At 46.1% G+C, this 25510-nt stretch overlaps 1 protein-coding gene across 1 annotated transcript in view; it reads right to left on the reverse strand.

Annotated features, from left to right (window-relative positions):
- The window catches only part of LOC126425269 (uncharacterized), a 133956-nt gene that overhangs the window by 86149 nt on the left and 22297 nt on the right, over positions 1-25510 (reverse strand). Inside the window, exon 3 of the mRNA XM_050088237.1 lies at positions 15907-16079. Coding sequence (XP_049944194.1) covers positions 15907-16079 — 173 coding nt within the window. The remainder of the gene's footprint in view (positions 1-15906; positions 16080-25510) is intronic.

Consider the following 25510-nt stretch of genomic DNA (forward strand, 5'->3'; position numbering starts at 1 on the left):
TGATATCGATCGTTTACTCTGAGATGTACAATCACAGATGAGAGCTAAGAGTAAGTATTTTCTCCCACCGATTGCCTCAGTTACGTAAACTGTGTACATGGACAGTGATTTGATGGAATTCGTGTTAAATATGTGAATATCGCCGGCCGCTGTGGTCGAGCGGCTCAAGGCGCTTCAGTCCGGAACCGCGCTGCTGCTAGGGTCGCAGGTTCGAATCCTGCCTCGAGCATGGATGTGTTTGATGTCCTTAAGTTAGTTAGGTTTAAGCAGTTCTAAGTCTAGGGGACTGATGACCTCACATGCTAAGTCCTATAGTGCTTAGAGCCATTTGAACTATATGTGAACATCGGTAATAGTAAATGTATTTTATCCCATTTTTACGATCCTCGCGCTTGTTTAAAGTTGATATCGTCTCAGAGTTAGAAAACTCAACATACAGATAGGATGATGAGCTGTATGCATGTCTGAGGATACGTAAATTTTGACACCTACTGATGCATAGTGTAAGAGACGTGTTATTTTTAGCATTTTTGAAACTTAACTGCCATACAGATGGCACAATAGAGCCATTCTACATATGTCTTGTGTTCTTCATTTTTCATCTTTTGCTGTATAAAACTTGATTATGCCCATAAGACCGAAATTGCAGTTGTGAAAATAAATAATTTTTACAGTGAATGGTAGATATAATGTTTTTTAAAAATCATATTTGGGTATTTTTATACCTGTATGATATGTTTTGAATTTCATTCTCATGTGAGGTTGTTTCAGTACAGAAAGACATACCTACAAAAGAAGAACGGTGTGAGTACATGATGGCTATTGCGTGTTTCTGACGCTACTGGAATTATCCAGGGAAAGATCACACAAGAGAATGTCCAAAGGACTTGTACATTTAGTTTATCAACATGTTATGGACTTTGGGAAATGTCGATAAGGGTCTTGAGAGTTTCCTACTGACAGATTACACAGACGTTTGTCTGTGGGGCAGTGGTTGCAGAACGTGTAGTGACGGGATGGAGTGGCTGGAGTGCCGCTGACCATCGCGAATAGATTAATGGGACCTTTTGGCAACGGAGACCTGCATGTTGCAGAGCCGGAGTCAGCTGGGACACTGAGTGACGCTCTGCAGTGCTCAGCAGTGGTTGCTGCTTATGTCTGTGGCAGTCAGCTCACCTCTGCTTTGCCCTCCGACGACTTAGGGCCCTATTCTGCATGTTTTCGCCATTTTGCCGATCAGTTCGGTATGCGAGAGTACCGAAAGGTTTTCGAAGGAGAGCCCCAACATTATTCTGTAAGCATTTCGGAAGTGACGCCGAATGGTCCTAGCGGACCGAGATGCTGTTGTCAGTTCTACTCACTCCAACTAATCAAAAGCAATCTGTCGCACATTGGCGCATGTTCTCTGCAGCGCCACAGCGGCATGAACCCGAAGTGGCTAGCAGTCGACATAGGTACGCTATTCTTCACAGCACCGAAAAGTGTGGTTAGAGTACGTAATACTGTTCAAATTTCACTGACCACTTGCTTCCATGAATGCAGGATAACGGTAGGATACTGACTATGTTATGGAAACTGTCATAAATGTCACATTATGTCATTTTATTCTCATTCACATCAACGTATTATTTTGGTTTTTACATTTCGAAATATGCGTTAGGAACGGAGTGTAGTACCACACTGTACAAATACAATATATCCGTAAAAGAACCCGAAAAATTTGTCGTACGTGTTTCGCTTCTTTTATTTGTGAGGCATCTTCAATTAGTTGCATAGACGGATCATACCTCAATGAACCCGAAAAATTTTTAAGACAGTGTCGAGGAATAAGAAGATGCATAGAAAGTCGCTCCTACAGATCCAAACGATGAAGTAGCCTACTTCCTTATATGATACAACAACGATTTGGTTCTTGAAAACAAAATTTAAAAAACGCCTTTTCCAGAGCGTGTGGCGAGCGCAGCTATTGAAGTTCGTCGTAGTTTATAATATGCATCTGATGAATCACAATGTTTGATATATCCTGGTATAGTCTGTCTACTATTGTTAAGGATTCGATAGCAGATAAATACTTGTGACAAGCAAGAGTATAAAGACATTTGCTGCTGGTTTCATTTACAGTAATTTAAGTTGTGCTCTTAGATTCCTGTCTGACCATACACTCTGAAGTTGGTACGTATTCCGAAAAAAATGGTGAACTATTTCTGACAAGAAGTAGTATAAATGTCGCTATCAGTTGTTTCACTCACAGCAATTTCATCTTTCATTTTTTAAACATACGGGAGTCACGGAACCGAAGATACTCGTTAATGAGAAAGTGCGCTCTTATGTGTACATAACAACGAATATTTCAGAAAAATACTTCTTTGACAATCAAGTGTCAGAATGTGCTACAAACAGGAAGAGGAAAAAAAATTATGTATCCAGCAGTTTGAGGTTGGAGAGCTTTTTTTGTTCTCATTTTGTTCGTTGCATTTGTTCTGGATGGACGTCCCATGACACCCGTTCAGGTTCATCGTTGATCCACTCACTGAGTTTTTTTTATTACAGAGGGCGGCTAACCCTCTGACCGAACACACTGGCCTACTGTGCTGGTGCTGCTTGGCTACCACAACTCGCTTGCTCTCAGCTCTTTATTCCTCGTAATTCCACTCAAGAGGGACACAGGCTGACTTCGTTGCTGAATGATGTGGGCGTAAGCCGTAAATGCATGAAATTTTGGAAAGTTTTCTCTATCAGGATTCACAAAATTCCTCTCCATTGTTACTTAAAAATTTTAAAGCGTTTCGATAATTTATAAGTAAACCATTGTCGGAAAAAAGTATGCAAAGTCACCAGTAATTTCAGCTAACACTCGTGTGATACATGTAAGCAGATCCGGCCTTTTTAAATTTAATGATTTTTTAAATTCTTAATTACGTAAAACACGATTTTTTTTGAGGTTATAATCGTTCACAGTAACAACAATAGAAACCATATTTCTAAGAAAGTAAGTTTGCATCAAGAGAAACGTGTGTTCGTTTTGGTATCCATTATTATTGTTATTGCTATTATTAGTACGAGGTGCATTCAAGTTCTAAGGCCTCGGATTTTTTTTCTAATTAACTACTCACCCGAAATCGATGAAACTGGCGTTACTTCTCGACGTAATCGCCCTGCAGACGTACACATTTTTCACGACGCTGACGCCATGATTCCATGGCAGGGGCGAAGGCTTCTTTAGGAGTCTGTTTTGACCACTGGAAAATCGCTGAGGCAATAGCAGCACGGCTGGTGAATGTGCAGCCACGGAGAGTGTCTTTCATTGTTGGAAAAAGCCAAAAGTCACTTCCAGCCAGGTCAGGTGAGTAGGGAGCATGAGGAATCACTTCAAAGTTGTTATCACGAGGAAACTGTTGCGTAACGTTAGCTCGATGTGCGGGTGCGTTGTCTTGGTGAAACAGCACACGTGCAGCCCTTACTGGACGTTTTTGTTGCAGTGTAGGAAGGAATTTGTTCTTCAAAACATTTTCGTAATATGCACCTGTTACCGTAGTGCCCTTTGGAACGCAATGGCGGTTACCCAAAATTTTTTTGGTGGCGGTGAATCTGTGTGCTTCCATTCAGCTGACTGGCGGTTTGTTTCTGGATTGGAAAATGGCATCCACGTCTCATCCATTGTCACAACCGATGAAAAGAAAGTTCCATTCATGCTGTCGTTGTGCGTCAACATTGCTAGGCAACATGCCACACGGGCAGCCATGTGGTCGTCCGTCAGCATTCGTGGCACTCACCTGGATGACACTTTTCGCATTTTCAGGTCGTCATGCAGGATTATGTGCACAGAACCCACAGAAATGCCAACTCTGGAGGCGATCTGTTCAACAATCATTCGGCGATCCCCCAAAACAATTCTCTCCACTTTCTCGATCATGTCGTCAGACCGGCTTGTGCGAGCCCGAGGTTGTTTCGGTTTGTTGTCACACGATGTTCTGCCTTCATTAAACTGTCACACCCATGAACGCACTTTCGACACATCCATAACTCCATCACCACATGTCTCCTTCAACTGTCGATAAATTTCAATTGGTTTCACACCACGCAAATTCAGAAAACAAATGATTGCACGCTGTTCAAGTAAGGAAAACGTCGCCATTTTAAGTATTTAGAACAGTTCTCATTCTCGCCGCTGACGGTAAATTTCCATCTGCCGTACGTGCTGCCATCTCTGGGACGTATTGACAATGAACGCGGCCTCATTTTAAAACAATGGGCATGTTTCTATCTCTTTCCAGTCCGGAGAAAAAAAATCAGAGGCCTTAGAACTTGAATGCACCTCGTAGTATGATTATTATCACTGCGAATTGCTCATGTACTACGCATGTTGTATACTCAGTAAGAGTATTCGGTTGTATGTAAGGGAGTGTATGAATGCCCTAACTTTATCATGAGAAATAAATACATACAGGAGTAAATAAATGAAGAAAAATGTGTTTCCCAAGGTGGCTTCCGTCAACTCCCCCTCCCGGATGATGCCCTCTCTCCCTCCATTTATCCTTCCTATCAACTCTGATCCTCAATCCCCCTCCTTTCCTCTGTCCTTTCCCTGGGCTCCCTCTTTCCCCCCTCCCTTCCGTCCTGTTTTCTCTCCACTAAACCTCTCCCTACCTCCCTTCTCCCTCCCAGTCCTTTTGTATTCCCCTCCTCTACCTACCCCACTCCCTGTCGCGTCTGCCCTCCACCCCTCTTATGGGTCCTCATCCTCCTTCAGCTCCTTTCCCGGCTCCCCCCCCCTTCGCTTTCACTCTCCTTTCTCCCTTTTTTGTTTTCCCATCTTCTGTCCAGTTTCCCCCCACCTGCTCTCGACTGTGGTGTCACATTTGCCAACTTTTTAGTGCAGTGTTCCAGTGACTATTCAGTGTTGTTTGTCTTTCTCGTGTTGCGAACAGAAACCATGCTGTCGCTCGGTGTGAATTTTATGTCCTTTGCGAACAGAATCCAGACTGTCGCCGTGTTTTTTTAATTGTCTATTGTTTTCCCTGTCTGCTTCGTATGTATTTTTATTAGCGTCATCATCCCTGTGTTGTTGGTTTAAGTTCCACGATTTCTTTTCGCCTTGTTACTCTCAAAGTCTCCGATTTTATCGCCTGTTTTTTATTATTTGTTCTCTTGATCTTTGTCACAAAATCTGTCGGCTGAAGAGCGGCATACTAAGCTGCTGCCAGCCCGCCCCCTTCGGGGGGAATTGAAATTCAATAAATGAAAAAAAAAAAAAATGAAAACAAAAAAAAAAAAAAAAAGAAAGAAAAATGTGGAAAACTCGCTATTGTTTGTAATCGATGTTAAACTGTTTGTAGGGGCCGGGGTCTTTCGACTCACACTGTCTGTTTTGGGATTGGCATTGTGTAGCCCTACCCTCCGTAGCCTATATGTGTCAGAGGGTCGCTCGTGGCACCAGATGACCGCAACATTCTACTAATTTCGGAAGGAAATGGCAAAACCTTTCTGCATTATCATCATCATGTCCTCCTCGCCGTGTCCAGCGACAGCGGTTCCGTCTGTCTAGTCCGTATTCTGGCGGGCTCAGTGGTGGCTTGCAAAACCAAGCTTTACTTTGAAGATCTGGTGGCACAAAGTGCAATACAGTTGCCCAGTGGGGTTATACGTATAGATGTAATTGGGCTTGGGATTACAATTGCAGAGCTTTCGTTTATCGTCCAGGTTCTTTAGGCGGATATTCTTGAATTGTTCCACACTCTTGTGTACAGTTGAGCGCCACTCTGACCGGTGCAATGCAAGCTTCTCCCAACGTTTGCTCGGAATGTAACAGGCTGTGAGGTGGCGTTTGATAGTGTCTTTATATCGCAGGTGTTGGCCACCTTGCCGCCGCTTTCCACACGAAAGCTCTAAGTAGAATACCGCTCTGGGAGGTCTACTGTCGTCCATGCGAATGATATGGTCACTCCATCTCAGCTGGTGTTTCATTAAGAGAGCTTCAATGCCAGGCAGTTTTACGCGACGCAAGATCTCCGTATTTGGAGCACGGTCTTCCCATTTCATGCGGAGAATTGATATCTGACAGCGAAGATGAAAGATGTCTAGCCTCCTAATGTCAGCTTTATAACAGCACCAGGTTTCCGAGGCGTAGAGTAAAGTTAGTTATATTATTGCTTTGTAGACGGCAATTTTAGTTTGTAGACTGAGATCATGTGATTCAGTCCGCCGAAAACTGAGGCTGCATTGGCTATACGAGCTGTAATTTCTGTTGTCAGACTGTTGTCGCTTCTAATTTGGTTAGCTAGATATTTAAAGTGTGACACGTTTTTCCAAATGTTTTCTGTCCAACTTAATACTGCAGTCGTCTGTATTGGAGCCCCAAAGTGGTTGCTGAAGGAATTGCGTCTTCGTGATGCTTATGACTACACCAAATCTTCTGCAGGAGTCATTTAGCAGGTTCATGTATGTTTGGAGAGATTCAGGAGAACTAGCCATCGTGCATACGTCATCCGCGTAAAGAATTTCTAAGATAGAAACTTTGTTTACGCGGCTTCTACTGAGGCGAGAGATGTTGAAGACACTTTTGTCTGTTCTCGAGTCAAGACCCATTTGACCACTGCAGGCTTTGGTCGCGTCTCTCATAATAGCTGCGAAATAAAGTGAGAAGAGTGTGGGAGCCAGTACACAGCCTTCTTTTACACCGCATGTCACGGGAAACTGGTCTGAAAGCTCGTTATCATGGCGGATTTTTTCCGTCATGTTGTTATGAAACTGTCTAATCAACTTAATAATTTTGTCAGGGCAGCCGGTTTTCTTTTGTATAATCCAGAGAGCTTCCCGTGGGACTCGGTCGAATGCTTTTCCCAGGTCTACAAAGCACATGAACAGAGGCTGATGTTGCTCTAAGCTTTTCTCTTGCATTTGTTTGACAACAAATATGGCCTTCCTTCATTATCACTATTATCAGAACGTCAGTGGGCGAGAGTCTTGAAAGATCGTGTGTGGGAGATTTGTACTGTTTTGCGCATGTGCAGTGTAGACCGCATCAAGTTGCGTAGTGATATTTAGTTCCCTGCCTTCATGCCGAGTACCATGTGGACACTCCCGTCTTCCAAGACAACAGCCGTGTTCTCAGGGCCGCATGGACGCATTCCTCACTTGACGACCACTGGGCCAGTATGTCGCATCTCGACATGCCTGCTAAGCCATCCGATCTCAGTGCCAGTGCCAGTGTCAACGTCGCTCCGATTTGGCGGCTCAGCGGTATCTGATCAGTGACATCAGCTGGAAACGCCATACCTGGAGAGACTTGTGGCGAACTCAGGCCCTTATCAAGATTAAAGGCAGTGTGCTGTACTGCTGTGTTGGCATTATTTCCCTTATCTGACATCAACTGATATCTGTCCTTAATGTTCGTGTTTATTAACTGTAACAGACACCCACCTACCAAGCAAACATCACCAACTTGACCTCGTGCTGTAAGGAGAAAAAGGCACATTTACAAGACCTCAGCTGTAGCAACTGAACTCCCACCCCACCTCCACAAAAAGAGCTGTGCCATAATTCTGATGGTATGCAGTTACAACCTTCTGAATGTACAGTGTTGTAACTGCGACCAGAACGGTTGCGGGGTTTCTGAGAACAAAAGCGCGGCGGGACCAAACGGGACCAGCCCCCGAACAAACAAAACGAACAGGGAAGGACAGACACAAACAACAGCGGATGATCGACCAAAACCTGACGAACAACAACACGCAAATAGCGAAACCCCACGAATCCACAACGTCCACTCATACATGGAAACAAAGTAATGTAAACACGCTGTCTGTAGGCGAGATGTCGATAGAGTAATGCGAAAATCACACTGCCTGCTGAGCATTTTTTTTTTTTTCTTTATTGTGATTTCATTCCCCTGCCCCACATGGGCAGGGGAGGGCTGTCAGCGGCACAATCCGCCGCTCTTCAGCCGAGTGACATGACAACTAAGACAAGAAAAATATGTTACATATATAAGGCGATAAATAAGGGGAACATAAAACAGAATGAGGGGAGATAATGGAGGTAAAAATACACAAACATGGTGACGTTTATGGGGGACAATTAAAAAAGGTCGACATAAAGTTAAAAAACACAGTTAGCGATTCTTAAAACACAAAGAAGACACTGAAGGCACACATACAGGTTAAAAGTCGGCCATAGTATTAAAAACATTCGAGAACAACAAACTTTAAACCCACTTGGAGCACACATGATGAGTAATAAAACTGCCAGGTGGGACCTGACGAGGGAGAGGCCGGAGAGGATGGAATAGGAGGGGAGAGCAAGGGACAGCACGGCAGGCGGCGGGATGAAGAGAGTAGGGGCGTCAGCAGGTACACTAAGAGGAAGGAGACTGGTGGGGAAGGAGATGAAGAGGGAAGACAAGGTAGGAGGGAGTGCAGGACACTGGAGCACAAGAGAGCGAGGGGGAGTAGGAGGGGAAAGCCTCTCAGGAGAAGGGAGGGGGAGGATAGGGAGCCCTGAGGAGGAGGCAGGAGGAAGATGGGGTTAGAGTTGGTAGGAAGGGTAGATGTCAGGGCAAAGCTCATCATCTGGGAGGGGTAGATGGTGGAAGTTGCGTTGGGAAAGGAGGCGGAGGGTGTGGAGATGGAGAAAGTGTGGGACACAATGGTAAAGGGGTGGTAACAGGCTGGGGGTGGAGGCACCAGGGGGCGAGGGCCTGCTGAGCGAGAGGCATGCGCTTAAATATCATATATTGGCCGCTGGGACCACGTGCTCTCCGTGGCGCCCTCACACTATATGCGGGCCAGGAGCGAGCACGCAGCCATGGCTTATGGCCTGACGGCTGCAGAGACCTCTAGTGGTAATCTAGGTCCATGCTGTCTGGCGCAGATTCGAAACACACAGCGCTCAGTACTAGCTACAGCTTCTAAACTTCTGCGCACTCTGGTTGTCTGTCACTGGCTCCACCCACCTGCTGCCTCCTAATGCCCGAGCGCCAAGTACCGTACAGTCGATGGTGGCATAACAATCAGAGCCCTCATACTCACGGGATGTTGAATGCGGGGGAGGAGGTGGGTGGAGCCAGTCATGACTGCTCCACGTGTTCCAATACATATATTTACATGAGGGATAGGCAAAATAATATGAACACCTGTACATACTTGAGGATGGCTTGACGCCCATTTGTCTGTAATACAGCAGCGATTCTTCTTGGAATACTGGCATATAATAATTGTATAGTCTCCAGTGGAATGTCATGCCACTCTTCGACCAGAACCTCTTCTAACTCCTATAGCGATGAGGGAGGCAGAAATCTGTTCCAGAGCCTGCGCTCCAATACCACCCACAAGGGTTCGATAATGTTCAAGTATGGGGAGTGTGCTGGCTAGGGAAGACGCTGCAGTTCAATTGCGTGCTCCTCATATCACGACTGTAATGTCCTGGGTGTGTGAATGGGTGCATTATCGTCCTGAAATATGGCATCATCTTTGGGGAACAACATTTGAATCGTGGGGAGCATCTGATCACCTAAAATGTTCACATAATCGTTGGCTGTAATAAGGTCTTTGAGAGTAATGATTCGACCAGCAGAATACCATGATACTGCTGCCTACACCATCACACTTCCACCTCCATGCTTAACCGTTGGAATGAAGCAGTCAGGGTTGTAGGCTTCTTTTCGCGCTCTCCAGATGTAAACACGGCCCAATGTTGGAAATAATAAAAACGTTGACTCGTTGGACCATATGACGTGTTAATACTGGTCAACCGTCCAGGATTTATGCTCCTGACACCACGTTTTACGCTTCTCTGCATTGGTTGTCGTCACTAATGGTTTCGGTATAGCAGGTCGTCCATGAATGTTCGCTTCATGGAGTTCTTGACGGGCTCTTGAAGTGTATTGAGCTCTGCAGTCACTTCATCCGCCGTAGTTTTATGTTCTTTTGACACAATTCCTCTTAGCATACCACGATCTCTGCCGTTTAGTTTTGATTTGCGCCCACTATTACGTTTACATGATGATGTTTTTTCCATGTTTCGTGCAGGCTGTCAAGGCTGTTGCGGGCTTTCAAATATGAACAATGAAAGATGTCATGGTGTAGCCCTCAACTACACGCCCTATGACTCAGACTTGAAATATTAAAAGTTTTGGCTAGCTTCGTTATCTAGGGGCTGTGATACGTAGTTGCCACATTATAAGGCAAATACTGCTGAGTCTACAGTACACAACATGAATAGACACATGAATCGAATGGTTGAAGGTTCCTATCACTCGGCATTTTCGAACTTTGAACGTAATATAGATATTTATAAATGAAAGATTGCAATTAAATAAAATCTGCAGGATCTATTTTAACGACTTTAAATGATGAGTACGATAGTAGAAGTACGTTTAAGAATGCGGTATGTTTCTGCATAACACTTATTGGTGTCGATGGTCCAGCAATTAAATAAAACGTAAGTTGAATAACAGGGAAACAATAGATTCAGACTGCACGTAATTACACTACTGGCCATTAAAATTGCTACACAACGAAGATGACGTGCTACAGACGCGAAATTTAACCGGCAGGAAGAAGATGCTGTGATATGCAAATGATCAGCTTTTCAGAGCATTCACACAAGGTTGGCGCCGGTGGCGACACCTACAACGTGCTGACATGAGGAAAGTTTCCAACCGATTTCTCATGCACAAACAGCAGTTGACCGGCGTTGCATGGTTAAACCCTGTTGTGATGCCTCGTGTAAGGAGGAGAAATGCGGTCGGATTGTAGACTAATTGCGATTTATCGTATCGCGACATTGCTGTTCGCGTTCGTCGAGATACAATGACTGTTAACAGAATATCGAATCGGTGGGTTCAGGAGGGCAATACGGAACGCCGTGCTGGATCCCAACAGCCTCGTATCACTAGCAGTCGAGATGACAGGCATCTTATCCGCATGGCTGTAACGGATCGTGCAGCCACGTCTCGGTCCCTGCATTACAACAACCATCTGCACGAACAGTTCGACGACGTTTGCAGCAGCATGGACTATCAGCTCGGAGACCGTGGCTGTGGTTACCCTTGGTACTGCATCACAGACAGGAGCGCCTGAGATGGTGTACTCAACGACGAACCTGGGTGCACGAATGGCAAAACGTCATCTCGGTGAACGCACATTGGAAGCGTGTATTCGTGATCGCCATACTGGCGTATCACCTGGCGTGATGGTATAGGGTGGCATTGGTTACACGTCTCGGTCACCTCTTGTTCGCATTGACGGCACTTTGAACTGCAGGATAAAGCACGACCGCATGTTGCAGGTCCTGTACGTGCCTCGACACAGAAAATGTTCGACTGCTACCCTGGCCAGCACATTCCCCAGATCTCTCACCAACTGAAAACGTCTGGTCAATGATGGCCGAGCAACTGGCTCGTCACAATACGCCAGTCACTACTCTTGATGAACTGTGGTACCGTGTTGAAGCTGCATGAGCAGCTGTACCTGTATACGCCATCCAAGCTCTGACTCAATGCCCAGGCCTATCAAGGCCGTTACTACGGCCAGAGGTGGTTGTTCTGGGTACTGATTTCTCAGGATCTATGCACCCAAATTGCGTGAAAATATAACCACATGTCAGTTCTAGTACAATATATTTGTCCAATGAATACCCGTTTATCATCTGCATTTCTTCTTGGTGTAGCAATTTTAATGGCCAGTAGTGTAGTTTTGAACGACAAGATAGCTCTCGAGATGTTCACTTCTAAACGCATACTACTTCTTCACTGTAGAAGCCACGGAAATCCGGAAATCTCACAAGTGCACAAGTCGGCACTCCGATGTATTTCTATCTGTCTGCGACCACGTGCTACCCGCTGCACACTCCCCAAGTCTCTGTCGCGCCTCTCCGTCGCGCCGTCGCGTCCAGCACTTCCCGTGTCCTGTACCATGCTGTTTCTCCCACTTCCATCCAGTCTCCCCATTCACGAGCGCTGTGATTGGCTATAGCACTCGCGCCATGTTTTCGAGCCAACGCGCCCACACAAACATTCGAAATACTGGATTTACTTTTAAACAACTTGAAATTAAATAAATATTCCTACGGCTGGACGATAAACACGCTCTAACACACATTATTAAATACATAAACAAATTAAATAAACATATATCAAAAGGAACAGAAGAAAATTAGGCCAGTAGCCTAAAGTATCTTTGCTTTCTAAAACATAGTAAATATTTGACTAATTTCTTCATGAATAGTATATATCGGATATAAACAAAGACATAGACGAATAAATATATTTATAAGCAGGCTGCTACCGTTTTTTCGTGTAAGTGTGGAGTACTTATGGCCTGACGAGATTAGTAGTATTGGGCCACTTTGACCTCCAATAACTCATGTACTATTCAAGTTACATGCCTGTAATTCATACCAATTTAGGTTTACACTAATAGCTTTCTAAAGACATGGCGAACGACGAAATCGGCTAAACCGTTTCGATTTTGGAAATTCGTTGCTGAGCGTTACTTCTACACTCCTGGAAATGGAAAAAAGAACACATTGACACCGGTGTGTCAGACCCACCATACTTGCTCCGGACACTGCGAGAGGGCTGTACAAGCAATGATCACACGCACGGCACAGCGGACACACCAGGAACCGCGGTGTTGGCCGTCGAATGGCGCTAGCTGCGCAGCATTTGTGCACCGCCGCCGTCAGTGTCAGCCAGTTTGCCGTGGCATACGGAGCTCCATCGCAGTCTTTAACACTGGTAGCATGCCGCGACAGCGTGGGCGTGAACCGTATGTGCAGTTGACGGACTTTGAGCGAGGGCGTATAGTGGGCATGCGGGAGGCCGGGTGGACGTACCGCCGAATTGCTCAACACGTGGGGCGTGAGGTCTCCACAGTACATCGATGTTGTCGCCAGTGGTCGGCGGAAGGTGCACGTGCCCGTCGACCTGGGACCGAACCGCAGCGACGCACGGATGCACGCCAAGACCATAGGATCCTACGCAATGCCGTAGGGGACCGCACCGCCACTTCCCAGCAAATTAGGGACACTGTTGCTCCTGGGGTATCGGCGAGGACCATTCGCAACCGTCTCCATGAAGCTGGGCTACGGTCCCGCACACCGTTAGGCCGTCTTCCACTCACGCCCCAACATCGTGCAGCCCGCCTCCAGTGGTGTCGCGACAGGCGTGAATGGAGGGACGAATGGAGACGTGTCGTCTTCAGCGATGAGAGTCGCTTCTGCCTTGGTGCCAATGATGGTCGTATGCGTGTTTGGCGCCGTGCAGGTGAGCGCCACAATCAGGACTGCATACGACCGAGGCACACAGGGCCAACACCCGGCATCATGGTGTGGGGAGCGATTTCCTACACTGGCCGTACACCACTGGTGATCGTCGAGGGGACATTGAATAGTGCACGGTACATCCAAACCGTCATCGAACCCATCGTTCTACCATTCCTAGACCGGCAAGGGAACTTGCTGTTCCAACAGGACAATGCACGTCCGCATGTATCCCGTGCCACCCAACGTGCTCTAGAAGGTGTACGTCAACTACCCTGGCCAGCAAGACCTCCGGATCTGTCCCCCATTGAGCATGTTTGGGACTGGATGAAGCGTCGTCTCACGCGGTCTGCACGTCCAGCACGAACGCTGGTCCAACTGAGGCGCCAGGTGGAAATGGCTTGGCAAGCCGTTCCACAGGACTACATCCAGCATCTCTACGATCGTCTCCATGGGAGAATAGCAGCCTGCATTGCTGCGAAAAGTGGATATACACTGTACTAGTGCCGACATTGTGCATGCTCTGTTGCCTGTGTCTATGTGCCTGTGGTTCTGTCAGTGTGATCATGTGATGTATCTGACCCCAGGAATGTGTCAATAAAGTTTCCCCTTCCTGGGACAATGAATTCACGGTGTTCTTATTTCAATTTCCAGGAGTGTATAATTTACTGTCAGATACTAAACTTTAAACTAATAAATGTATTGAAAATCCGATTACACCATCAGAATCGTGCAAATAATGGTAATGCACATGTTTCTTTTTGAGGTATCATGATTCCTCTGGCTACTATTAATTTCTATATGAACTGCGAGATGTCTTACAAAGTCCGCCATCTTTGGCACTCCCGGCGTACAGGTCTCTGTCATCGTCACAGCGTCACCAAGGAGTTCCGAATCCCGTTGTGTGGCCGTTGTGCGGCATCACGCGGTTGCTAAGCTAACGTTCGCGCCACGTGGTTGCTGCCGGGCCGCAACCCTGCCGAGAGGCCCTAGCTCGGGCACGCCAACTCCGAACTTTGAATATTTTCAGGGCGCCACGACTCTCCCGTTACCTCACACTGTTGAAACAGGTGCTCTTGAAACATTCAGTAAGTTGGCTGTCTTGGTTACTGATGCTCCAGCCAATCGGGCTCCCGCAAGCTGCCAACTCTGTTGGGTCTTTCACTGCACGTCGACCTCGGCCTCTGAATGCAAATACGACGTGTCGACTACTCATAAACAGCCTGCACTGATGCCTAGTCCGTACTGAACACGCACAGTCCAGCGCGACACGTGCCCTACCTCTGTTCACATTATTTTGCCTATCCCCTGTGTACACATACTCCTCTCTTACGGACAGAGACCTAGTCGTATCCTACCATATTACATCTCCAAAGCAAGCTTCGTAAATTAATGACTTCGTAATTATACATCCCTTTAGCCTCATTATCGTCATCCTCTCGTAAAGAAGAGTCTAACGTCACTTCACTATGTTTCTCTGCCTTTAGCAGTTCTTATCTGCAACTAAATCGGACGGTTAAAATAATAGCATGAAGAAACAAGCGCTTTCGTTTTCCTCGTACAAAAGTTAGTCGTAGCCGCAAGCAACGATGCTTACAGGTCACAAGTTTCACGCGTTTTGACGTTTACACGTTGCGGTTTGACCATCATTGTACGCTGCTCCTGAAGGTGCCCCGCTATCGCTTCTTGGCTCCTGGTCATTACGGACACGAACCTCTTACTCTTTCTACCGTGCAGTACTTCGCACTGTGGAGTTGGGCTGCCGCAGTGCGTGACAAACAACCCGTGCACGACCGTTAAAAAGCTGCGTGTTCAGAAGGTCACTGTCAGAATTGTGGCCCAAAGCTCCGCTCTGGATCGATTACTGGGACTGACATCTTGCAAGTCTACTTTTTTCACCTTAAAAGATGTGGTCAAATTGCTAACCTTTCCTTGTTAGATGCAATCAGTTCTCAGTACATACAGTTTCTTTTCTCTACAGTGGTTATTACTTAGTTCTAAGGTTGTTGTTAGCCCATCCGGTTAGCCGTGCGGACTAACGCACGGCTTTAAGGATTGGGAAGGAGCGCTGGTCCACGGCGCGAATCCACCCGGCGGGTTTGTGTCGAGGTCCGCTGAGCCGGCCAGTCTGTGGATGGTTTTTAGGCGGTTTTCTATCTGCCTCGGCGAATGCGGGCTGGTTACCCTTTTCCCGCCTCAGCTACACTATATCGGTGACTGCTGCGCAAACAAGTTCTCCACGTATGCGTACACCATAAATGCTCTACCACGCAAACATAGGGGTTACACTCGTCTGGTGTGAGACGTTTCCTGGGGGGTCCACCAGGGGCCGAACCGCACAATAACCCTGAGAGAGGGGTTCGGTGTGGGGCGGCGGAGGGGTGAAGTGGACTGCGGTAGTCGTCGTGGGGTTGCGGACCACTGTGGTTGCGGCGGGGACGGAGTCTCTCCGTCGCTTCTAGGCCCCCAGTTAACATACAATACAATACAATACAATACAAGGTTGTTGTTTCCCGTGTGTTTTCGCTGGGACAACTCCCATCCTCATGTGTTCGTTAACACAGACGAGATTTTCTTAATTAGAATACCTTACTACGCATATTACACTACGTTTGACAGTAAAGTACTTCGAAATAAGATACTCACCAGTTTTTTTCGAGACCCTCCACATAAAAGTAGGCCGATAGTGGCTCTCACATTGTCCCCTGGCGTGTATGGCTCTTGTGATGCGTTGAACAGCGTGCACTGACTGGGAGAGGACATAGCGCCTCAGATGATCCGTTTGCAGCGCTGTCTCGTTCCATTCCACGTCGTTCAACCTTTCAAAATAAAACGGAGTCATCATACTTTGCAGAATAGAACAGTGAATGCTAAAATGAACCTCCTCCAGGTTTTACGGTTCCCATCGATAGAGATGGCCAGGACATCAGAGACGAATGAATGTATTAGACTGAGTTATTCTGGTGAACTGGGTGGTCTCTGTTGAAATACAAGAATGCTCGTGAACACATTCAGCCATAATTGTGTCAGGACGAGCAAGTGCTCTTGTACAGAAGGGTCGTTACTATCGTAAGGCCTTACAGAATATACACCCATAGACGCACGATGTATCCACAGGTTAATGTTTACATTTGGTAACCAGATAGTGGAACTCGGTGTCACTTCATGCAGGCCTTTCAGACCACATTTAAAAACATGGAGCGGGGAGTCCTCCAGAACGTGTCTCAACGTCTGCTACCTGGCACGACAGCCACAGGCAGCACTTGTACTATCAGCCCACTTCTTCAAGATGTGGCCACTTCTCCGTCGAGTCATTTCGACGCAATTGAATATTAAGATTTCACAAGAAGGAAGATGAAACTGTGCAACCTTACTCAATTAGTGTATTCTGGAGCACACTATTTAAGGGGGGACGTTGATGAAATTGACCAAAAATGTCAATTTTCGATTTATTTTTTATTTGTTATTACAACTCATGGACAATAAGTTCCCAAAGTTTCGATGTTGAAATCGCATCCGAAGTGCCTGAAAATTAATTAAAAGTGTGAAACGGCCTCCCTGCCACGTCTAGAGTGATTTCAGGTGTGCCGCAGGGGAGTGTCGTAGGACCGTTCGTATTCACAATATACATAAATGACCTTGTGGATGACATCAGAAGTTCACTGAGGCTTTTTGCGGATGATGCTGTGGTATATCGAGAGGTTGTAACAATGGAAAATTGTACTGAAATGCAGGAGGATCTGCAGCGAATTGACGCATGGTGCAGGGAATGGCAATTGAATCTCACTGTAGACAAGTGTAATGTGCTGCGAATACATAGCAACATAGATACCCTATCATTTAGCTACAAAATAGCAGGTCAGCAACTGGAAGCAGTTAATTCCATAAATTATCTGGGAGTACGCATTAGGAGTGATTTAAAATGGAATGATCATATAAAGTTGATCGTCGGTAAAGCAGATGCCAGACTGAGATCCATTGGAAGAATCCTAAGCAAATGCAATCCGTAAACAAAGGAAGTAGGTTACAGTACGCTTGTTCGCCCACTGCTTGAATACTGCCCAGCATTGTGGGATCCGTACCAAATAGGGCTGATAGAAGAGATAGAGAAGATCCAATGGAGAGCAGCACGCTTCGTTACAGGATCATTTAGTAATCGCGAAAGCGTTACAGAGATGATAGATAAACTCCAGTGGAAGACTCTGCAGGAGAGACGCTCAGTAGCTCGGTACGGGCTTTTGTTGAAGTTTCGAGAACATACCTTCACCGAAGAGTCAAGCGGTATATTGCTCCCTCCTACGTATATCTCGCGAAGAGACCATGAGGATAACGAAGCGTGCTGCTCTCCATTGGATCTTCTCTATCTCTTCTATCAGCCCTATTTTGTGGGACACCAAAAATGTAAATGCATGAAATTGTTCTTACATCGGATGTATAATGTGTGAGTGCGATGAACTATACAGGGTGTTACAAAAAGGTACGGCCAAACTTTCAGGAAACATTCCTTACACACAAATAAAGAAAAGATGTTATGTGGTCATGTGTCCGGAAACACTTAATTTCCATGTTAGAACTCATTTTAGTTTCTTCCACCTACGCTCAATGGAGCACGTTATCATGATTTCATACGGGATACTCGGCCGTGCGGTTCTAGGCGCTACAGTCTGGAGCCGAGCGACCGCTACGGTCGCAGGTTCGAATCCTGCCTCGGGCATGGATGTGTGTGATGTCCTTAGGTTAGTTAGGTTTAATTAGTTCTAAGTTCTAGGCGACTGATGACCTCAGAAGTTAAGTCGCACGGTGCTCAGAGCTATTTGAACTCTCTGTGCTGCTAGAACATGTGCCTTTACAAGTACGATACATCATGTGGTTCATGCACGATGGAGCTCCTGCACATTTCAGTCGAAGTGTTCGTACGCTTCTCAACAGCAGATTCGGTGACCGATGGATTGGTAGAGGTGGACCAATTCCATGACCTCCATGCTCTCCTGACCTCAACCCTCTTGAATTTCATTTATGGGGGCATTTGAAAGCTCTTGTCTACGCAATCCCGATACCAAATGTAGAGACTCTTCGTGCTGGTATTGTGGACGGCTGTGATACAATACGCCACTCTCCAGGGCTGCATCAGCGCATCAGGGATTCCATGCGACGGAGGGTGGATGCATGTATCCTCGCTAACGGAGGACATTTTGAACATTTCCTGTAACAAAGTGTTTGAAGTCACGCTGGTACGTTCTGTTGCTGTGTGTTTCCATTCCATGATTAATGTGATTTGAAGAGAAGTAATAAAATGAGCTCTAACATGGAAAGTAAGCGTTTCCGGACACATGTCCACATAACGTATTTTCTTTCTTTGTGTGTGAGGAATGTTTCCTGAAAGTTTGGCCGTACCTTTTTGTAACACCCTGTATTGAGAAACTGAACATCCATTACGTACTTGCATGTTTATCTGCCAAAATGGTCCTTGTCGGTACATCAGCATAGAGTTCGAATAGAATCGCTGGAACCTTGAAAACTATTCATATTAATCGAACATCTAAATACGCAAAATGCTGGTATCACCAGGATGTGTTCTTTCTCCTCACCCCCGTGGCAGTAATTGAATTAAGAGTCAGCCGGGAATAACATTTAAATCAATTGACGACCATTGAGCTAGCGTCACGAATTTTCAAACGTCCACTGCCATGTATGAAGGCGAGTGCTAACGTCGATCGAGGGGTGTCGTCGTGATCGTATTGGATGACACTGAGCGGTCGCACATGGTGCTAGGAGGGAGCTGTAGAAGGCAAAAACTGTAGAAGAAGACAGAGATTGGAATACATCCAGCAAATAATTGAGGACGTAGGCTAGAAGTGCTATTCTGGGATGAAGAGGTTGACAGAAGAGATTAATTCTCGGCGTGTCGCCTCAAACCAGTCAGAAGACTGATGACTCAAAAAAAGAGTACTGCTCGGAACGCTGACTTGACGAGAGAGATTAGGGTGTCTCACCCCGTCGACGAAGATTTTGTCAGAGATGAAAGACGAGCTTCGAATGGGAAAGGCTGGGGATGGAGGTGGACTGTGTGTTCTCACAGGAACGGTCCCGCCTTTCACCAGATCTACGCAAATCACGGAAGATCCGAAATTGGATACCCAGACAGGGATTCGACCCGCCGCCTTCGTCGAGTCCGCACCCACTGCCAGCATGAACCGCTGCTGCCAGCTACAGCCACCCCGCTCTGTGGGAAGTGGGGAGGCCGTGGGACTCCGACTGTAGGGACACACCGCAGCCAACTTCTTCTTCAGGAATTCCCTGCACACGTGTTCTATGTTGAGAATAATATTCTGCGCAGAGAATGTTCAGTTTTGTACTTAACATGTGCTTCAACTCTACACAGTGTAATCTCATTTACCGGAATCAAATTTGTAATGATAATGATTTTTCGGGATAGCCAGGTATTACTTCCGAAATTAGTTAAAAACTAGTATATTATTGAGTGTTGACTTCACAGTTGGTATAAGAGCGTATTCCTTTTTTATTTACTTTGAGCTATAACTTTTGGAACAGCGCAAAGTAGGAGCAGAGCAACAAATCGTGCTGGTCCTACAACGCAGGCTCTCACGACCGGTGTTTGCGTCCTTCGTAAATTTTGTTTTATGACAGATAGTCCAGCATTTCGTCTCCAAATGCTGCAGACATCTTCTGAGGCCGAAAGACTCAGGTAGCAGTCTGAGACTTTGACAAAATCAGCCAACAAAACTGTTTGTACACATCCACGCGACAGTTGGGCTATGATGTCATCAGTGTTTTATGGAGATTCTACTGGGGAACTGTTGGCGCTGCCTTATACCAACAACTTGTCTAATTTCAGTCCTTCTTCTTTTGGATTTAAGTTGTTTTCGTGCTTTAGGGTTTTTATGCGCTCTCACTAAATCGTAACACGCTGATATTGGATCTTGATAAAACAATTGTATCGGAGAGAGAAATTTGGAACTTTCTGAACTTATCTACGTACTTCTTTCTTTCTATTAATGTTATTTCCGTGCTTTGGAATTTTTACCACCTCTCCGTAAATTGTAGAATGTTGGATCGCCGGCCGGGTGGCCGAGCGGTTCTAGGCACTACAGTCTGGAACCGCGCGAACGCTACGGTCGCAGGTTCGAATCCTGCCTCGGACATGAATGTGTGTGATGTCCTTAGGTTAGTTAAGTTTAAGTAGTTCTAAGTTCTAGGAGACTGATGACCTCAGAAGTTAAGTCCCATAGTGCTCAGAGCCATTTGAACCATTTTGAATGTTGGATCTTGATAAAACTATTGTATCATAGAGACGACTTTGGAGCTTCCCAGAAGCTGCAGTGCGTATAGGATGCGGTCCAGGCCAGTGATGTTATGGGAGTCTTTCCCTTACTATAGCTTGGATTCACTCATTAAGGTTAACGTGAACCTGGACCAGCACGTTTATTTCGACATCGTCGGTGACGAAGTGTTGCCCTGTCTCCTCATCTACCTGATGAATATGCTGTGGTCACTCTCATTGTAGAAGCAGGCAGTCGTGCTTTTTCTGAGGGATGCATGTGTGCGTTCCCCGTTTAACAAACACTGAGATACCCTACAACACCTCATGATGGCCACTAGATAACCAAATGTTAGTGGTCCAGGAAAGTCCGGTACTATTTGGAACAGCAGCTGAGACACAGCAGTCGACATGCTTGCAGACTGGTAGCTCAAAGGGATCTAATGATTATGGGGACGACTCAGGTGGATATTGCCTATCTGAAGAAACTTTCAATGCTCTCTTCCTTGTCGAACTAACGGAATTTTCGAAGCTAGAGGCGGTGATATTGTGATGTCATTGAGTGATCCTTCAAGCAAAAGCTGGTTTGAAGCTGACTGTCTCACTGTAACTGAATGACGTATGGAAACAATGGAAATCATACATAGGTTTCGACAGGTATAAGCCTCTCTTCCTTGAAAGAAGTAATAACATGTGTTACATATTGTGTGAAAAGGGACACCAAGTTAACAGCCTCAGTCAACAGTAAAATGATTCGTATAAATGCTACGGCATTTCCATAGGGCTTAGTCAACAACATGTCTAGGTAAAAGTTGGAATAAACTTCTGACGTCCCGCTGGTTGGCTGTATGATTCCCATGGCCTCCATGTTACTGACTGCTACCATGTTCAAGATTTTAATGACGTATATAGTCAGCGCCGGCACGCCAGTCGGGAACGACAGAGAAGAAAAGAGTGTGAGATGAGGTCAGCCTATCTCACGCTGACCGACCTCCATCCAGGACGACAATGTAACAGCAGAGGCCCCTCAATGAAGACGACATAAGCGTCGAGCCCGACTGGTGGTGGCCCACTTCGATAGCAGCTTCTACGTTAGCCACTTCATTAGCCGACGCATCGTAGCCTCTTCATAACCAATCTCTACGTAGCTCAGTTAGAGATCAGCAGTCACTCCAGTTCACTTGACAGACCCTTGTTAGCAGCGGTCGTTAGGGCCAAAAGTGTTACTTGTGATTGCCTATTCTGAAGAAGGCTGATTATTTTGTATGTCGCCCTTTGCTTGCGGCAACGGCCTTGCCGTAGTGGATACACAGCTTCCCGTGAGATCACCGAAGTTAAGCTCTGTCGGGCGTGGTCGGTACTTGGATGGGTGACCATCCAGGCCGCCATGCGCTGTTGCCATTTTTCGGGGTGCACCCAGCCTCGTGATGCCAATTGAGGAGCTACTCGACCGAATAGTAGCGGCTTCGGTCAGGAATACCATCATAACGACCGGGAGAGCGGTGTGCTGACCACACGCCCCTCCTATCCGCATCCTCCACTCAGGATGATGGGGCGGTCGGATGGTCCCGTAGGCCACTCGTGACCTGAAGACGGAGTGCTAGTGAGTGCTTTTGCTTGCGGCACATCTGTGTAATTGCATTTTGTGGATGATCATGTACAAATGACTACAAGAATTCTCAGATCAAAGTTAAGTATTTGAATTTGCCTTGTTGTAATAAAACTCATTAATACGAGTTGTTTGATTGTTTGTCTAGCAAACCGAATATGCAAGGTTCCTACACACGACAGACACTGAAGAGCCGAAGAAACTAGTATAGTCATGCCTATTCAAATGCAGAGATATGTAAACAAGCAGAATATGGCACTGCGGTCTGCATCGCCTATATATGACAAGTGTCTAGCGCAGTTGTTAGATTGGTTACTGCTGCTATAATGGCAGATTTGAGTGAGTTTGGACGTGGTGTTATAGTCGGCACAAGAGCGATTGGACACAGCATCTCCGAGGTGGCCATGAAGTGGGAATTTTCCCGCACGAACATTTCACGAGTGTGCCATGAGTATCAGGAATCCACTAAAACATCACATCTACGACATCGCTGCGGCCGGAAAGAGATTCTGCAAGAATGGGACCAACAACGATTGAAGACAATCGTTCAACGTAATAGAAGTGCAACCATTCCGCAAATTGGAGCAGATTTCAATGCTGGGTCATCAACAAGTGTCAGTGTCCTAAACATCCAACTAAACATTATCAGTATGGGCCCAATCGTGTACCCTTGATGACTGCACGACACAAAGCTTTACGCCACGCCTGGGCCCGTCAACACTGACATAGGAGTGTTGATGATTGGAAACATGTTGCCTGGTTGGACGAGTCTCGTTTCAAATTGTTTAGAGTGAACGGACGTGTACCGGTATGGAGACAACCTCATGAATCCGTGGACGCTGCATATCAGCAGGGGACTGTTCAAGTTGGTGGAGGCTCTGTAATGCCGAGGGACGTGTGCAATTGGAGCGATATGGGAACCCTGATACGTCTAGATACAAGTCTGACAGGTGAGATGTACGTAAGAATCCTATCTGATCACCAGCATCCATTCACGTCCATTGTGCATTCCAGAATTGCTAGCGAGTGGCTCCAGGGACACTCTTCTGCGTTTAAACGCTTCCGCTGGCCACCAAACTCCCCTGACATGAATGTTATTGAGCACATCTGGGATGCATTGCAACATGATGTTCAGAAGAGATCTTCACCCGCTCGTTCTCTTTCGGATTTATTGAGAGCCCTGCAGGATTCGTGGTGTCAGTTCCATCCAGCACTACTCCAGACATTAGTCGAGTCCATGCCACGTCATGTTGCAGCACTTCTACGTGGTCGCGGAGGCCCTCCACGATATTAGGCAGGTTTACAAGTTTCATTGGATCTTCAATGTATACAGCATGGTCCATTGATAGTGACCAGGCCAGATATCTCACGAAATAAGCATCAAACGAAAAAACTACTAAGAACGAAACTCGTCTAGCTTCAAGGGGGAAACCAGATGGCGCAATGGTTGGCCCGCTAGACGGCGCTGCCATAGGTCAAACGGATATGAACTGCGTTTTTTTTAAAATAAGAACCCCCATTTTTTATGACATGTTCGTGTAGTACGTAAAGAAATATGAATGTTTTAGTTTGGCCACTTTTTTCGCTTTGTGATAGATGGCGCTGTATTAGCCACAAACGTATAAGTACGTGGAATCACGTAACACTCCGCCAGTGCGGGCGGTTTTGCTTCGTGATATATTACCCGTGTTAAAATGGACAGTTTACCAATTTCGGAAAAGGTCGATAACGTGTTGATGTATGGCTATTGTGATCAAAATGCCCAACGGGTGTGTGGTATGTATGCTGCTCGATATCCTGGACGACATCATCCAAGTGTCCGGACCGTTCGCCAGATAGTTACGTTATTTAAGGAAACAGCCACATGTGAAACATCAACCACGACCTGCAACAAATGATGATGCCCAAGTAGGTGTTTTAGTTGCTGTCGCGGCTAATCTGGACATCAGTACCAGACAAATTGCGCGAGAATAGGGAATCCCAGAAACGTCGATTTTGAGAATGCTACATCAACATCGATTGCACCCGTACCATATTTCTATGCACCAGGAATTGGATGGCGACGACTTTCAACGTCGTGTACAGTTCTGCCATTGGGCAGAAGAGAAATTACGGGACGATGACAGATTTTTTGCACGAGTTCTATTTAGCGACGAAGTATCATTCACCAACAGCGGTAACGTAAACCGGCATAATATGCACTATTGGTCAAAGGAAAATCCACGATGGCTGCGACAAGTGGAACATCAGCGACTTTGGTGGGTTAATGTATGGTGCGGTATTATGGGAGGAAGGATAATTGACCCCCATTTTATCGACGGCAATCTAAATGGTGCAATGTATGGTGATTTCCTACATAATGCTCTACCGATGTTACTACAAGATGTTTCACTGCATAACAGAATGGCGATGTACCTCCAACATGATGGATGTCCGGCACTTAGCTCGCGTGCGGTTGAATCGGTATTGAATAGCATATTTCATGACAGGTGGTCATCGAAGCACCATACCATGGCCCGCACCGGATCTGACTCCCCTTATTTCTTTCTGTGGGGAAAGTTGAAGGATATTTGCTATCGTGATCCACCGACAACGCCTAACAACATGCGTCTGAACATTGTCAATGCAGGTGCGAACATTACGGAAGGCGAACTACCCGCTGTTGAGAGGAATGTCGTTACACGTATTGCCAAATGCATTGAAGTTGACGGACATCATTTTGAGCATTTATTGCATTAATGTGGTATTTACAGGTAATCACGCTGTAAAAGCATGCGTTCTCAGAAATGATAAGTTCACAAAGGTACATATATCACATTGGAACAACCGAAATAAAATGTTCAAACGTACCTACTTTCTGTATTTTAATTTAGGAAACCTATCTCTTACCAACTGTTCGTCTAAAATTGTGAGCCGGCCGCGGTGGCCGTGCGGTTCTGGCGCTGCAGTCCGGAACCGCGGGACTGCTACGGTCGCAGGTTCGAATCCTGCCTCGGGCATGGGTGTGTGTGATGTCCTTAGGTTAGTTAGGTTTAAGTAGTTCTAAGTTCTAGGGAACTTATGACCTAAGATGTTGAGTCCTATAGTGCTCAGAGCCATTTGAACCATTTTGAAAATTGTGAGCCATATGTTTGTGACTATTACAGGCCATCTATCACAAACCGAAAAAAGTTGCCTAACATTGACATCAAGCTTCTGTTGCTATCTGTAATGGCACAAAAATTTGACAGATTTTTTTAACATGGTTGGCGCCGGCCGGTGCGGTCGAGCGGTTCTAGGCGCTTCAGTCTGGAACCGCGCGACCGCTAAGGTCGCAGGTTCGAATCCTGCCTCGGGCATGGATGTGTGTGATGTCCTTAGGT

Source organism: Schistocerca serialis, chromosome 10 (assembly GCF_023864345.2).
Source record: "Schistocerca serialis cubense isolate TAMUIC-IGC-003099 chromosome 10, iqSchSeri2.2, whole genome shotgun sequence".
NCBI classification, from domain to species: domain Eukaryota; kingdom Metazoa; phylum Arthropoda; class Insecta; order Orthoptera; family Acrididae; genus Schistocerca; species Schistocerca serialis.